At 42.1% G+C, this 17,137-nt stretch overlaps 1 protein-coding gene across 4 annotated transcripts in view; it reads left to right on the top strand.

Annotated features, from left to right (window-relative positions):
• Nucleotides 1-17,137, top strand: part of PRKDC (protein kinase, DNA-activated, catalytic subunit) — a 187,854-nt gene that overhangs the window by 70,856 nt on the left and 99,861 nt on the right. For all 4 annotated transcript variants that reach the window (XM_033203538.1, XM_033203540.1, XM_033203541.1 and 1 more), the window contains exons 34-40: nucleotides 293-425; nucleotides 1,544-1,702; nucleotides 3,108-3,311; nucleotides 7,404-7,589; nucleotides 7,968-8,072; nucleotides 10,011-10,178; nucleotides 11,772-11,899. In XM_033203538.1, the coding sequence (XP_033059429.1) occupies nucleotides 293-425; nucleotides 1,544-1,702; nucleotides 3,108-3,311; nucleotides 7,404-7,589; nucleotides 7,968-8,072; nucleotides 10,011-10,178; nucleotides 11,772-11,899 (1,083 nt within the window). The remainder of the gene's footprint in view (nucleotides 1-292; nucleotides 426-1,543; nucleotides 1,703-3,107; nucleotides 3,312-7,403; nucleotides 7,590-7,967; nucleotides 8,073-10,010; nucleotides 10,179-11,771; nucleotides 11,900-17,137) is intronic.

Below are 17,137 nucleotides of genomic sequence, written 5' to 3'. Positions count from 1 at the left end.
CTCCAGCTGCTCCTGCTTCCTCAGGGAAGGCTCATATTAGTGGGATGTTTGCTGCCAGTGACCTCAATAGTTGCTTAGAAATCACATATAACCAGTGCCTTCCCTGCACCAAACTTAAGCAAACTTCAGATGTGGTTAGCACCGTGTTTGATCTCCATGCTAGCTTAGTGCATATAGATCCTGTTAGGTGTTGCCTCTGCTTTCATAACAGTGCAAACATTTTTTTCAGTGTATCTTAATAATTTAATGAGATTAGAGCTCACCTAATTTACTGTTTTTCTCGCATGGCCAGCATTGAGGAGCTTTGTGCCGTCAACTTGTATGGCCCTGACGCGCAAATGGACAGGAGCAGGCTGGCTGCTGTTGTGTCTGCCTGTAAACAGCTTCACAGAGCTGGGCTTCTGCATAGTATATTACCATCTCAGGTAACTATAACCTATTTGTTTTTACATTTATTTTAGCTTTAGTATGGTAATTAGTGTATTTATTTATATTCTTAAAAGTCCTTTATGTATTGAGCATGCTGAAATGGGAATTATAGAAATACTTGCTCTAGACATGTAGATATTATCTATCTTTATATCTATTATATATCAATATAAGTATGAAAGCAAATGTAAAAATTTATAAATATAAAATGAAAGTAAAATAAAGGACATTCAGATATTTCCAGGGCAGCTTTCTGAAAAACTTTAGGAACTGCTGTTATACCTTTGTGGCAAGACAACACAAATGAAGAATCTAGCATAGAAAGCAAGGTTGAGCCACAGTGGCTCATACCTGTAATCCCAGCACTTTGGGAGGCTCAGATAGGAGGATTGCTTGAGGCCACAAGTTTGAGACCAGCCTAGGCAACATGGCAGGGATTCATCTCTACAAACAATTTAAAAAAACACACACAAAAACATTGTCCAGGCCGGGCGTGGTGGCTCAAGCCTGTAATCCCAGCACTTTGCGAGGCCGAGACGGGTGGATCACGAGGTCAGGAGATCGAGACCATCCTGGCTAACACGGTGAAACCCCGTCTCTACTAAAAAATACAAAAAACGAGCCGGGCGAGATGGCGGGCGCCTGTAGTCCCAGCTACTCGGGAGGCTGAGGCAGGAGAATGGCGTGAACCCGGGAGGCGGAGCTTGCAGTGAGCCGAGATTGCGCCACTGCACTCCAGACTGGGCGACAGAGCGAGACTCTGTCTCAAAAAAAAAAAAAAAAAAAAAAAAAACATTGTCCAAGGAGTGGGTGCCACGGACCCATAGTCCCAGCTACTCAGGAGGCTGAAGTGGGAGGACTGCTTGAGCCTGGAAGCTTGAGGCTGCAGTGAGCCACGATTGTGCCACTGCACTGCAGCCTGGGCGACAGAGCGAGACTGTGTCTCAAAACAGCAAGAACAACAAAAGCAAAGTTGAATTAAAATTTTTCTGAATATAGGAAGGTAATTGTCAGTGCTATCTGAAGTGGGCTTTTTATTTAATGAGAGGAGTGAAGTTATTTTCTTCTAAGAAATATCTTTTTGCTAAGCATTTCAACGTTGGCTGTCTTTTAGTCCACAGATCTGCATCATTCTATTGGCACAGAACTTCTTTCCCTGGTTTATAAAGGCATTGCCCCCGGAGATGAGAGACAGTGTTTGCCTTCTCTAGACCTCAGTTGTAAGCAGCTGGCCAGCGGACTTCTGGAGTTAGCCTTTGCTTTTGGAGGACTGGTAGGAAAAACACCTCTTCATGCTGCACTCCCCTAATAATAGAAATACACATGTCACTTGCAGGTGTCTCTAGAAACTGTCGAATTGGGGTAGTAAGATTTTAGCTGGACAAGTATTGTATGATTTGCATGAGCCAACTTTCTTTCTGAAAAATTATTTTCTCAATAGTTAAAAAAAAAACGGAATAGAACAACATTCTTTTTAAATTAAGGTTTTGTCTATCCCACTTTGTTTCCAAAAGGAATTAGCTAGAGAACATTTTGTGACTATGAAGCTGAGCCGTGTTGACATGTGGCCTCTTCTCTCCTTGGTGGTCCTTCACATGGATGATTGGGAGGGCCTCTGAAGGATAATCCCAGAGGAATCAGAGTCTCCAAAAAAAATATTCTCATGGCTCTTTGAACCATGCAGGGCTGACTTTAAATAGTCCCTGCTATAGCTGAAATCTGCAGCCAGCCCTCTGTGTTCACTCCATCTCAACTTCCTTGCTTCTCTAGCAGAAACCCCTTTTTCACCCCTTTGTCCAATTAATGTAAACAATTATATATTTAAATTGTTTAAAAATACTCATCCTTAATAGACTGTACCCTCAAAGCAACAATGGTGGGGTAGGCAGATGGCTTGAGCCCAGGAGTTTGAGACCAGCCTGGGCAGCATAGCGAGACCCTGTTTCTACAAAAAAATTTTTAAAAATTAGCCAGATATGGTGGCACATGCTTGCAGTCCCAGCTACTCAGGAGGCTGAGGTGGGAAGATCGCTTGAGCCCAGGAAGTCAAGGCTGTAGTGCGTCATGAGCATGCCACTGCACTCCAGTCTGGGCAACAGAGTGGCACCCTGTCTTTAAAAAACAGCAAGGCTGGGCAGGGTGGTTTATTGCCTGTAATCCTAGCACTCTGAGAGGCCAAGGCGGGTGAATTGCTTGAGGTCAGGAGTTCAAGACCAGCCTGAACTACATGGTGAAATGCTATCTCTACTAAAAATACAAAAATTAGCCAGGGGTGGTAGAACGCCCTTGTAATCCAAGCTACTCGGGAGGCTGAGGCTAGAGAATTCCTTAAACCTAGGAGGTGGAGGTTTGCAGTGAGCCGAGATCATGCCACTGCACTCCAGCCTGGGCAACAGAGTGAGACCCTGTCTCAAAAAATAAAAATAAAAAACAACTACAAGATTTTTGGACATTTGGAAGAAATATGGGTCAAGGAAGATCTCTTTCCCAAAATGAAACCTAGAACATGGAGGCTAGTTGAAATATATACAATTTCAGCTTCAATCCAGACTTCACATATCAGGCTCTTTTTAGACCTGTGTCATTTTCCAATTTCAAAGTTAATTAGTTGCCAATGGTCTTTCTGTGCCATGCAAAGATGTGCCCTGATTATGGTACCTCTCCTTTCTTTTTTCCAGTGTGAGCGCCTCGTGAGTCTTCTCCTGAACCCAGCAGTGCTGTCCACGCCATCCTTGGGCAGCTTACAGAGCAGCGTCATCCTCTTCTCCCATGGAGAGTATTTCTATAGCTTGTTCTCAGAAACTATCAACATGGAATTATTGAAAAATCTGGATCTTGCTGTATTGGAGCTCATGCAGTCATCAGTGGATAATCCCAAAATGGTAACAAAATTTTCTTTTAAGTAAATATTTTTTTTTTTTTTTTGGAGACAGAGTCTTGCACGGTTGCCCAGGCTGGAGTGCAGTGGCACGATCTCTTCTGACTGCAATCTCTGCATCCCAGATTGAAGTGATTCTCCTGCCTCAGCCTTCCGAGTAGCTGGGATTACAGGCATCTGCCACCACGTCTAGCTAATTTTTTGTATTTTTAATAGAGACAGGATTTCACTATGTTGGCCAGGCTGGTCTTGAACTGACCTCGTGATCTGCCCACTTTGGCCTCCCAAAGTGCTGAGATTATAGGCGTCAGCCACCGCGCCTGGTCAATATTTTCTTATATAATCCTCATAAAAGGGTTGCCATATTCCTGAAATATTTCATTAAAGCATGACAAGACTTTTTCCTAGAAGGTTAAAAGCTCTTGCTTTTAACAAACTCAGAAAAACCCAAAACATACCACTTATCAATAGTTAATGAATGTTAGGCCAGGCATGGTGGCTCATGCCTATAATCCTAGCACTTTGGGAGGTAGAGGTGGGTGGATCACCAGAGGTCAGGATTTCGAGCCCAGCATGGCAAACATGGCAAAACCTTGTCTACTAAAAATACAAACAATTAGCCAGGCATGGTGGTACGCGCCTGTAATCCCAGCTACTCAGGAGGCTGAGGCAGAATTGCTTGAACCTGAGAGGCGGAGGTTACAGTGAGCGGCGATCACGCCCACTGCACTCCAGCCTGGGTGATAGAGCAAGACTCTATCTCAAAAAAATAAATAGCTAATGAGTGTTACTGGATGTTGAAACATTGATTGTTTTTTCTATCCCTCATGCTCTGCAAATTTCTAAGCCTAAATATTATAAGACACAGCTATGCAGGATATTGATGTTTGCCAAGACGTGGGCTTGGAGCTTATAAACCCATCCTGGGGCCCAGAGTTGACTTTGCATTCACACCAGCTGCAGGCAGGTCTCCGCACCCCGGTAGACTTCGCTGTTCTCAGAGCTCTCTTGTGGCCTTGATGCTGAGTTACCATTTCTGACACGTTCCTGCTGTGTCCCCCTTTCCCCCTCACATTGACTCTCTGGAGATCAGTATTTAATATATAGTTGACTTTCGTTTGCTAAACCTCTGGGATTTTGAAATTTAATTTGTTCTGTGGACAGAAACTGCTGTTAGTATGACCATTTTAAGGGAGAGTACATGATTTCGTAAGTTGAGCTTCTATTGCAAACAGTGCTTGTGTGTTGTAAGGGAATCTTTTGTGGTAGATTGCAGTAGGAATTTGTATTCTTTAAAATTAGAAATAAAATCGTAGTAGATGACACTCAGATTTAACATTCTGATTTCGTAAACTATGACCTCTGATGGAAATGACAGAAAAAGCATACACCTTAACCTCTACTGCTGCCCTAAATTCCTCTGAAGTAACAGAATGAGATTTAACAAAAACACCACTACAGTCTCAAAGGACACAGAAAAAAGGAGAAAAGGATTTCCAAGAGTGACAAGAGTTATAAATCTAAAGGACAGGTGTGGCAACATGGGAAGTTGAAAGTGCCGAGCCCCAGCAGGGCAGGCGTGAGAGCAGGGGTGAGCAGAGGCTGAGAAGAGAGGATTAGGCAAAGGTCAGCTTTCCCCTACAGGGCAGCCTCCTTTCCCTGCTGCTGGAGGTCTGATCCCACTTAAAGAGAAGGCAGGAGGCAGTGACTCCCTGGAGAGGATAGAGACCTCCAGACTGGGGGGCTCTGGCATGGCTGAATATATGGATACCATCAGGAAAAGAGGGAAGTTAAGTGCAAACCTACTTAAATTCTAGACTTTGAGGCTGTCTGCCCTTTCCCTCCGAATACAGTTCAGCGTCTGCCCTTGACAGGGCACCAGAATATCCTGACAAGCCCTAAGAGAAAATAAAGATGCAGGCATCACAGCCAGCTGGATCAGCGACAGTGATCCTCCCCACCAGTGAGCCCTGCATGCTGCACAGCACTTCCAGGCGGGTGATAGCTGTGAGCCGGGGCTGGGCGCGGTGGCTCAAGCCTGTAATCCCAGCACTTTGGGAGGCTGAGACGGGCGGATCACGAGGTCAGGAGATCGAGACCATCCTGGCTAACACGGTGAAACCCCGTCTCTACTACAAAATACAAAAAACTAGCCGGGCGAGGTGGCGGGCGCCTGTAGTCCCAGCTACTCGGGAGGCTGAGGCAGGAGAATGGGTTAAATCCGGGAGGCGGAGCTTGCAGTCCGGCCACTGTACTCCAGCCTGGGCGACAGAGCGAGACTCCGTCTCAAAAAAAAAACAAAAAAAAACAAAAAAAATACCTGTGAGCCGGCAGCCCTGGGGCCCAGGCACTTGGGGAAAGGGACGCCAGAGGGCATAGCAGGACATGGGCAACTGTGGCAAGGCCCGTTCACTCAGATGGGAATGTAAGGTGGAGAAGTAAAACTGAAAGATGAGAGACAAAACTGTGAAATAAGAATTGCTTTGGAGAATGAACATCAGAGAACAAAAAATGTCTCGGGAATTAAGCATAGGCATCAGAAACTAAAAATGAAAGAGTTTGGAAGGTAAACTTGAGTAACTTTCACAGAGAATAGAGTGAAAAGACAAAACGGAAAACACGAGAGAAATGAGGAGGAGACTAGGGATTCATGCACAAGGTTGAGCAGCAGGGCCTTGGCTCCAGAAGGCAGGGGCCAGGAGAGACATTTGCTGAGGACACAGCTCCAGAGGAGCCCAGAAACAAAGGCTTTGAGTTTCCAGGTAGGAGAGGGCCATGGAGTTTCCAGCATGGTGCACAGAAACAGCTCCACGTGGAGCACATTTCTTGAGAATTCAGAACCCTGGGGTTTCACTACAAGAAAAGATTCTCAGGTTTCCACTGGAGAAAAAGCAGTTATGTGTGAAAGGATCTAGAAATTGAATGACATATGTCTTCTCAGCAGCAGTGTGGACACTGCAAGACTTGAACCAGATTTCTTCCACAATTCATAAGAGAAGTCTCCAGCCTAGAGTTCTGAATCCAGCTGGATTATCCATTATGTGAGAGTGGAATGCAGATGTTTTAGACATGCCAGATCCCCAAGAGGTCCCTGTGCACTCTCATCACGTTGCTGCTGGGTGGAGAGTGATCACGCAGTAAGCCAAGACGGGAAGGTACTGGATGCAATATGTCAGCCCTGCACAGAGGCGTGGATGGCCCAGCACCAGCATTGCAGATCAGGAGCTGAGTTGCCACAGAGATGGGGCAGATAGACCTGATAGGCTTAGAGGGCTTGCAGCAATTTCATAACTTAGGAGAGTTTGATGACGAATTAATGACAGACACATTGAAAACCGCAATGAAAGCAAACAAGATTAGCTTCACGGAGTACAAAATGTGCAAAAAGGGAAAAGCATTGTTTCTACTTGGAACATCTGTGAAAAATGTTTGCATAGTCAGAATGACAGGAATAGTGAATGTTAATCTGATCAAAATGAGCCTGTCACTCTGTTGCAGGAGTGGTGGTGAGACAGGAAATGTTGGTGTGCATGTATGATGGTAGTTGAACAGGAAGTGTGCATTTGCATGTGTGCATGTTCGCTTGTGTGTGTACACCTGTGTGTGTTAATGTGTGCCTGTATGGTGGTAGGACCAGAAGTATGCACTTGGGTGCATGTTTGCTTATGTGTGTACATCTGTGTGTGCTTGTGCATGCATGTACAGTGGTGGTGGGACAGGAAGTGTGTATTTGTGCATATGTGCATATTTATGTGCTTGTGTGTGTACACCTGTGTGTGCGTGTGCATGCATGTACAGTGCTGGTGGTGGTGACAGAAGAGAGCTGACTCCTGTTTCCTAGACTGCCCAGACTAGGAAAGCCAGGAGAAGCTGGATGAGCCTGATGACATAACTAAGGTCACCCTGTACTTTCTGTGGAAAAACTATGATTAAGGTGCATCTCAAATCAAACTCGAGGAGTTTTGAAGTAGATAAACATCTATTATAGAAATAGCTTATTTATTTTCCAAGAATAACTTTGAAATAAAGGTAAATTTTGTTTTCTGTCATTTTCAAAATTAAGAATTTTTCTTCACTCACAACGAAATTGTCTTAGGTGAGTACCGTTTTGAACGGCATGTTAGACCAGAGCTTCAGGGAGCGAGCAAGCCAGAAACACCAAGGACTGAAACTTGCAACTACAATTCTGCAACACTGGAAGAAGTGTGATTCCTGGTGGGCCAAAGATTCCCCTCTCGAAACTAAAATGGCAGTGCTGGCCTTACTGGCAAAAATTTTACAGGTATTTTGAGATTCCTTTAAAAAGCAGTCATGTTTGTTCTTCTGAACTCTGTAACTTGTGTCTTTAAAATTTGATGGAGATTGCTCCAAAAGCTCATTGGTTTGACAAATAAGAAGATATTTTGACAGGATAGTTGCTTATATTTACCTTTTTAAATTTTTTCCATTGTTTATTAGACTTACTATTTCTTATGCTATATCTTTTTAATGTACCTTTGCATGTATTGTCTTAACAGATAGTATTACAATATTTTACAATAAGATTGTGAAAATATTATTGAAGCCCATAATTAAATTTACAGTTCATTTCTGGAATTTTAACAAAGGAAATAAAGATGTAATATACAAATGTGTCCTGTTTTTCTTTTCCTTCCTTTAGATTGATTCATCTGTATCTTTTAATACAAGTCATGGTTCATTCCCTGAAGTCTTTACAACATATATTAGTCTACTTGCTGACACAAAACTGGATCTACATTTAAAGGTAAACAGTGAAATATTTATTTTTTTTGGATTACATTCTCTTCTATTTTCATATTTTTTATTTTTGCATATTTGTGATGTTTTTTATTTTTTATTATGGGAAATGTCAAACATGTTCAAAAATAGGGAGACTAGCACAGTAATCCCCCTGTACTTATTAGCCAGTCTCGATAACCATCCTGTTTGGGCGTGTTTATTTCACCTGTGTAGTCAACCCACCCGTCAGCGGGCAAGGAAGGCCAAGCAGGCCGGGCATGTTATCTGACCTGCACCTGCTTCAGTTCAGGGTGTCTCTCCAAGACATGAGAACATTTCCTTCCTCCCTTCCCTTCCCTTCCCTTCCCTTCCCTTCCCTTCCTTCCCTTCCCTTCCCTTCCCTTCCCTTCCCTCCCCTCCCCTCCCCTCCCCTCCCCTCCCCTCCCCTCCCCTCCCCTTCCCTCCCCTTCCCTCCCCTTCCCCTTCCCTCCCCTTCCCTTCCCCTTCCTCCCTCCCTCCCTCCTTCCTTGCGTCCCTTTCTTTCTGTCTCTCTCTCTTTTCTTTTTCTTTTTCTTTTTCTTCTTTTCTTTTCTGCAACAGTCTCGCTTTGTCGCCCAGGCTGAAGTGCAGTGGCGCAATCATGGCTCACTGCAACCTCTGCCTCTTGAGTTCAAGTGATTCTCGTGCCTCAGCCTCCCGAGTAGCTGGGATCTTAGGCGTGCGTCACCAGGCCTGGCTAATTTTTGTATTTTTAGTATATTTCACCATAGTGGCCAGGCTGCTCTCAAACTCCTGACTTCAAGTGATCTGCCTGCCTCGGCCTCGCAAAGTGCTGGGATTACAGGTGTGAGCCACCACGCCTGGCCTAGAACATTTCTTTTAAAGTATAAGATTATCATATTTGGATGAATTAACATTTGTGTTTGCATACATATGATTTAAATTGGCTATAATGACTATTACTCAGTCATTTTTCTATTAAAAATAATATAAAAATTTTTGGTGATTTTTAGGGTCAAGAATTAATAAATATTGTCACTTTAAGGTTACTAATTTTAAAGTCCTAGAACAATTAGATTTTAAACACTATTGAAAAGTGACCTTAATTCAAGGGACCTCTTTACTGGATAAAGGGGATAATTCTTTGGAATTTTCTGCTGTGTGATTAATCAAGTTTCCCATTTCTCCGTAGACAGTCTTGGAATTTATCTGCCATGCAAGAGAGAATAGGAATCAACTCCTAGTTCTTGTTAAGCTCAGTATGAAGTTCTTATGTAGTTCTGCAATGTGTAGTTGTAAACCACTCCTTAGGTTATTTAAAATGTTCTTTTTACATAAAGCTTGTACAGTACATTTTTACTAGGGTCATTATTTGTAGAAGAGGAAGCACATACCGAATCAGCACCATGTCCCATTTATTTATGTGTCCATAGCTGGAGTCAACTGACTAGCCTGGGTAACAGTCAAAGCTGAGGTATAGGTTGGGCACGGTGGCTCATGCCTGTAATCCCAACATTTTGGGAGGCTAAGGCGGGCGAATCTCCTGAGGTCAAGAGTTTGAGACCGTCCTGGCCAACATGGCAAAACCCTGTCTCTATGAAAAATATGAAAAAAATTAGCTGGGCATAGTGGCAGGCGCCTGTAATCCCAGCTACTCTGGAGGCTGAGGCAGGGAGAATGACTTGAACCCAGGAGGCGGAGGTTGCAGTAAGCCTAGATTGTGCCACTGCACTCCAGCCTGGGTGACAGAGTAAGACTGCATCTCCAAAAAAAAAAAAAAAGCTGAGGTACAGAGTTGTGTTCAGGTTGGTTTTTAATATAATTTAGAAATTATGCTGAAGTGATTCATTGATTCCACATAGTGCTTTATTTGCAATGTCTTTAGAAAACAGTAATTTTATTTATTCTGTGGGATATATAAGCCATAACTCGTGCAGTTTCTTATGTCTGCCTTGTTCCACAGGGCCAAGCTGTCACTCTTCTTCCATTCTTCACCAGCCTCACTGGAGGCAGTCTGGAGGAACTTAGGCGTGTTCTGGAGCAGCTCATCGTTGCTCACTTCCCCATGCAGTCCAGAGAATTTCCCCCAGGAACTCCACGGTTCAATAATTATGTGGACTGCATGAAAAAGGTTGGTTTCTAGTAATATCAAGTAAAATGAGAACACTGATTTTTTTTTTCTTGTTACATATCTTGATGAAAAGAAGTGAGTGGAATACCCATAATCAGAGAAGTTGTAAACCACCCGATAGGTTATTCAGAATGTTCTTTCTACACAAAGCTTGTACAGTACATTTTTACTAGGGTCATTATTTGTAGAAGAGGAAGCACATACCAAATCAGCACCATGTCCCATATTATTTATGTGTGCGTAGCCTGAGAATTCATTTAATTCACTTGGAAAGCAGTGACAGGCGTATATGTGAATCCACGAGAATCTGTTTTTTTCTCCGATTTTTAAATTGTGAAATATTTTATACATAAAATGGAATGTATAAAGTATATTTAAGTTATGAATAGTAATACCAAAAGAAGCTAAGAAATAGAATATTACCAATAATTTCCAAATTTTAATAGAATAGCAATTATTTGAAAAGCATTTTGTGATTATCCCTAATACGATAGTTTGAGCATCCCTTATCTGAAATGCTTGGAACCAAAAGCGTTTCGGATTTTGGAATGTTTGTGTACACATGAGTTATCTTGGGGATGGGACCCAGGTCTGGACATAGACATGAAATGCATTGGTGTTTTTTGTTTTGTTTTGTTTTGTTTTGTTTTGAGACAGGGTCTTGCTCTGTCACCTAGACTGGAGTGCAGTGGAAACTGCACAGAATAATTTCAGAGATGAAAGAAGGTATTGTGTCCACAAGATAGGATAATGATCCTTGGAAATTAAATATGCAGAAGCAAAATTTAAAAAACATACCTGTTCTATTCTAAAGATAAAATTAAGATATCTCCTAGAAAGTAGAACAGAAACTGAGATGGAAAAGGGGAGAGTCAAGTTGAGAACATCGGGGGAGTGGCCTGGGATATCCCCTCTGTAGTGAGGACAGTGTGGAAAAGATGCACATTACCAGAATCAGAGTAAGGGCAAGAGTCCCTGGCATGGTGAAGGAGGGGGAGCCTGTTGAAGGCTCGTCTCCATGTACTCTCAGAACCTGAGATAGAGAGAAGAGTAACATCTGCAAAACCTAAAAAGCATCAGGGCCGGGCGCAGTGGCTCACGCCTGTAATCCCAGCACTTTGGGAGGCCGAGGAGAGCAGATCACCAGGTCAGGAGATCGAGACCATCCTGGCTAACATGGTGAAACCCTGTCTCTACTAAAACTGCAAAAAATTAGCGAGGCGTGGTGACGGACGCCTGTAGTCCCAGCTACTCGGGAGACTGAGGCAGGATAATGGCGTGAACCCGGGAGGCAGAGCTTGCAGTGAGTCAAGATCGCGCCACTGCACTCCAGCCTGGGCGACAGAGCGAGACTCCGTCTCAAAAAAAAAAAACAAAAAAAACTTAAAAAGAATCTAGGCTCGGTATAGTGAACATTGATATATACCAGCCACTCACAATATCCATAAAAATGACAGAAATACTGGTATTTGTTAAGTCTGTGAAATTCTAGTATATTTTTCTATATGTTATATATTTTTATTACATAAGAAACTTTTTATATTTTTAGTAAAACTCAACAAAATTTTGATGATGTTGATGTATTTTTTCTAGTTTCTAGATGCATTGGAATTATCTCAAAGCCCTATGTTGTTGGAATTGATGACAGAAGTTCTTTGTCGGGAACAGCAGCATGTCATGGAAGAATTATTTCAATCCAGTTTCAAGAGGATTGCCAGAAGGTAAGTCATTCTGGTCTGGGATCTCAGAAACCATATGCATTTCAGTTTTGTGGGAAATTATCTTCTCTGTTCCATAAAAAGCTGAGTGGCAATTACATTCTTGCTACTAAACTTTATTTTTTTGTCTTTAAAACAAAACTTTTATTATTATATTTTTCAAACATACACAAAGCTAGAAGAAGAGTATAAATAAGGCTCCAGATTGAACAAAGTTCAGCATTTTCCAAGCTTCATCTTGGCCTTTTATCATTTTTCTTTTTTGCTGCTGCTATTGTAATTTAAAGCAAATCTCGGACACCATGTCATTTCACCTCTAAATCCTTCTGTATATGTCTCTTAAAGCAGTTTTCTTGAATAGCCATAGTACCATTATCAACTGAACGAAATTATCAGTAATTCCATAGTCAGATTTCCTCAGTAGTCTCAAACATGCTGATAGTCTTATTTGAAATATGATCCAAACAAGGTTCATACATGGCATTTCACTGTTGTGTCTCTTCAGTCTGCATTTAAAACAGTCTCTTCCTTTATTATTTATTTTGTTGGAGAAACTTGGACACTTGTCCTGTACAATGTCTTATATTCTGGATATATCTGATTCTTTTACTTTCATTTAGCTTCTTCCTCCAGTCCTTGGGTTTTCTGTAAATGGAAAGTTATGTCTAAAAGCACAGTTAGATTCAGGCTGAAATTTTGGCAAGACTAATAGTTGATACTTTATACTTCTTATTCATGGCATTAGGAGGTGTATAATGTCTGGTGGTCCTGCTTTTAGTGATGCTAGGATTGACTAGCCATGTGCATTGTTTCATTTTCCTCATGGTTTAGCTCCATTTTTTATGGTTGCCCTGAATCACTTAATTTCATTAAGAGTTGCAGATGGCCATTTTTCTGATTCTTTTATTCCTTCTAAATTTAGTGCCTGGAATTACAGTGTAATGAAGGTCTCATCACTGGGATTGTTTGATTACCAAAAATACAATTTAGTATTTTAGCAAAAATATAGTGGGAAAAATAGGACATAATTGATTATTGATTTTTTTTTTTTTTTTCTTGAGACAGAGTGGCTCTGTCACTCAGGCTGGAGTGCGTGATCTTGGCTCACTGCAGCCTCCATCTTCCGGGTTCCAGTGGTTCTCCTGCGTCAGCCTCCCAAGTAGCTGGGATTACAGGCATGCCCCACCACAATGGCTAATTTTTGTATTTTTAGTAGAGACAGTGTCTCACCATGTTGACCAGGCTGGTCTCAAACTCCGGACCTCAAATGATCCGCCTGCCTTGGCCTCCCAAAGTGTTGGGATTACAGATGTGAGCCACCCCACCTGGCCCTGATTATTGATTTTTGAAGTAAGGGTTTGATGCTATGGTTACTTCTCATAGTAAACTTCCAATGAATTTTTAAAATTGGCATTTATCTATATTGAATTTGTAAATATCCATGTAAATTTGTCTTGAGTTGTATTTTACAGATCATAAACTTCACCAACTGTAAGTATATAGTTCCATGATTTTTAGGAACTTTATTGAGTATGCAACCAGCACCATGCAACATTTTTATTCCCCAGTAAAACCCCATAGGAGCATTTACAGTTGACTGCCATTGCTGATCCTGGCTCCACGCAAACACTAATCTACTTTCTGTCTTTATAAATCTGCCTTCTCTGGACATTTTATATAAGTGGAATTATACAATATGTGATTTCTTATTCCTGGCTTCTTTGTTCAGTGTAATGTTTTTGATGTTCATCCATGACATAGTTCATTCCTTTCTACTGATATTTTAAAAGTTATAATTAACCAACTATAAAACAGAATTCTGCACAGCAGCAGAACACATTCTCTTTGAGCATACTTGAAGCATTCTTTAGGACAAACTATATACTAGACCATAAAAACAAGCCTTGATAAATTTAAAAAGGTTGAAATCATACAAAGTATGTTCTCTGTCCAAAGCGAAGTTAAATTAGAATTCAACAACACAAGGAAATTTTGGGAATCTGAAAATATTTGTAAATAATCAACTAATTAATAAATAACATATTTCTAAATAGCCCTTGGGTCAAATAAGAAATTACAAAGGAAGTCAGATAGTATTTTGATCTGAATAAAATAAGAATAAAGCATATCCAAATGTGATACAACTAAATAGGTGCTCAGAGGGAAATTTATATCTTTTAATTCCTATGTTTGAAAATAGGAAAGATTTAAGTTAGTAATCTGAACTTTCTACCTTAAAATCTAGGAAAAAAAAAAAACTAACCCAAAGGTAATACAAAGGAAGGCAATAGGAAACAGAAAAATGGTGGAGAAAAATGAGTATTTGTTTTCACAATCAAAGTTAAAGGAGTTGACAAACCATTAGCTAGGCTAACCAAAAATAAAGGAAAAACCAAAGTTTGTGAAAACTTTTTAAGAATGAAAAGAGGTGGATGTAACCCACTGACCTCTTAGAAACTGTAAGAAGATTATAAGTGAATATTATGAAAAATATTAGGCCAGCAAATTCAGCAACTTAAGCAAAATGGGCAAATTCATAGAAAGTCATAAATTACCAAAACTGACTCAAGAAGAAATAAAATGTACGAATACACCCCTAACAAGTAATTAAATTGAATTAATAACTAAAAATCTTTCTGTAAAGGAAATCCCAGACCTACATAGCTTTTTTGTTTTGTTTTTTTAGATGCAGGGTCACACTCTGTTATCCAGGCTGGAGTGCAGTGGTCAAGGCTCACTGCAGCCTTGACCTCCTGGACTGAGGCAGTCCTCCCACTTCAGCCTCGTGAGCAGCTGGGACTACAGGGATAGACCACCACACCTGGCTAGTTTTGTATTTTTTGTATACACACAGGGTTTTGCCATATTGCCTAGGCTGGTCTTGAACTCCTGGGCTCAAGTGATCTGCCTGCCTTGGCCTTCCAAAGTGCTGGGATTACAGTCATGACCCACTGCGCCTGGCCTCCAGATAGCCACTAGTGAATTTTATCAAATATATGTATATGTGTGTGTATATATATTTCAGACAGAGTCTCACTTTGTCTCCCAGGCTGGAGTGCAGTGGCTCACAGCAGCCTCCAACTCCCAAGTTAAGTGATTCTTGTGCCTCAGCCTGCTGAGTAGCTGAGACTACAGGGGCACACCACCACACTCGCATAATTCTTTGTATTTTTGGTAGCGACAGGGTCTCAAAGTCCTGAGCTCAGGCAATCCTCCTGCCTCAGCCTCCCAAAGTGTTAGGATTACAGGCGTGAGCCACTGTGCTCAGCCCAGATATATGATATATTTTTGTTTTTGTTGGTACATGGGTACATATATTTATGGGGTACATGAGATATTTTGATACAGGTGTATAATGTGTAATAATCAGGTCAGGGTGACTGAAGTATTCATCACCTCAAACATTTATCCCTTCTTTGTGTTAGAAATAATCCAGTTATACTCTTAATTATTTAAAATGTAAAATATTGGCCAGGTGCGGTGGCTCACGCCTGTAATCCCGGCACTTTGGGAGGCCGAGCCAGGCGGATCACAAGGTCAGGAGATAGAGACCATCCTGGCTAACACGGTGAAACCCCGTCTTGTAGGTGTGCTTCATTGTTTTTTATTTTTTTCTTTTGTCCCCTCTGACTGTGTATTTTCAAATAACCTGCCTTCATGTTCACTAATTCTTTCTTCTGCTTGATCAGTTCTGCTTTTAAGAGACTCTAGTGCATTCTTCAGTATGTCATCTGCACTTTTCAGATTCAGAATTTCTGCTTGATTCTTTTAAATTTTTTCAGTCTCTTTGTTTAATTTATCTAATAGGATTCTGGATTCCTTGTCTGTGTTATCTTGAATTTTGTTGGCCTTTCCTCAAAACAGCTATTTTGAATTCTCTGTCTGAAAGGTCACATATCTCTGTCTCTCTTGGATTGGTGTTGGTGCCTTATTTAGTTCATTTGGTGAAGTCATGTTTTCTTGGCTGGTTTTGATGGTTGTGGATGTTCATTGATGTCAGAGCATTAAATATTTTAGGTATTTATTGTAGTCTTCTGGGCTTGTTTATATACATCCTTCTTGGGAAGACTTTCCAGGTATTTGAAGGTACTTGGGGGTTTGATCTAAGTCTTTGGTCACTGAAGCCATATCTGCTTTAGAGGCCACCCTAAGTCATAATCTACTGTAGGAGGCACCCCAAGCCCAGTAACACTGTGGTTCTTACAGACTTATAGAGGTACCACCTTGGTGGTCTTGGTACAATCTTGGAAAATTCCCTGGCTTACCAGGCAGAGACTCTTGTTTCCTTTACTTACTTTTCTCAAACAAATGGAGTCTCTCTGTCTCTGCTGAGCTGCCTGTAACTGGGGGAATGGTGATACGAGCACCTCTGTAGCCGCCACCACTGGGACTGCATGGAGTCAGACCTGAAGCACACAGCACAGCACTGGGTCTCACTGAAGGCCTTAAATGACCACTGCCTGGCTACTGCCTGTGTTCATTCAAGGCCCAGTGGCTCTACAATCAGCAGGAGGCAAATCTAACCAGTCTTGTGTCCTTTCCTTCAAGACAGTGATCTCGCCCCGCCTCCAGGTGGGTCAAGAGATGCCATCTATGAGCCAGGCCTGGAGTTGGGAACTGTAGGAATTTACCTGGTGCTCTGTTCCACTGCTGTTGAGCTGGTACCCAAGCTGCAAAATAAAGTCCTTTTCATTCTTCCCTCCCCTTTCCTAAAATAGAGAAGTCTCTCCCTGTGGTCACCATTGCCCCAGGCCTGCAGTGAGGACTGCCTGGCTACTGCTGATTTTCACTCAAGGCTCAAGGGCTCTGTAGTCAGCTTATGGTGAATGCTGCCAGTCCTGAGTCTCTCCTTTCAGGGTAGTGGGCTCCCCTCTGGCCCAGGGCAGGTCCAGAAATCCTGTCTAAGAGCCAAGGCCTAGAACTGGGGACCCCAGAAGCCCTCTGGGGATATTGCGTCTCTGTGGCCAAGCTGGTGCCCGTGTTGCAAGGCATGAAACGTAATGCAAGTCTCCTTTACTTTTCCTTCTCCTTCTCTCAAGCAGAAAGGGTTTCTCCCCGTGACCACGACAACTGGGAATGTGCTGGGTCACACTTGAAGCCAGCATGGCCCTGGGTCTTAACCAAGGCCCACGGCAAGTACTACCTGGTTGGCACTGATAATTCATCACCCAAAGGCTCTTTAGTCAGTAGGTGATGAATCCCATCAGGCGGAGCCCTTCCCCTCAAGACAGCGGGTTCCCT

This window comes from Trachypithecus francoisi, unplaced genomic scaffold (genome assembly GCF_009764315.1).
Source record: "Trachypithecus francoisi isolate TF-2019V2 unplaced genomic scaffold, Tfra_2.0 Lachesis_group7, whole genome shotgun sequence".
NCBI lineage: Eukaryota > Metazoa > Chordata > Mammalia > Primates > Cercopithecidae > Trachypithecus > Trachypithecus francoisi.
Note: the sequence above shows the minus strand (reverse complement) of the source record. Positions and strands in the feature narration are given on the sequence as shown.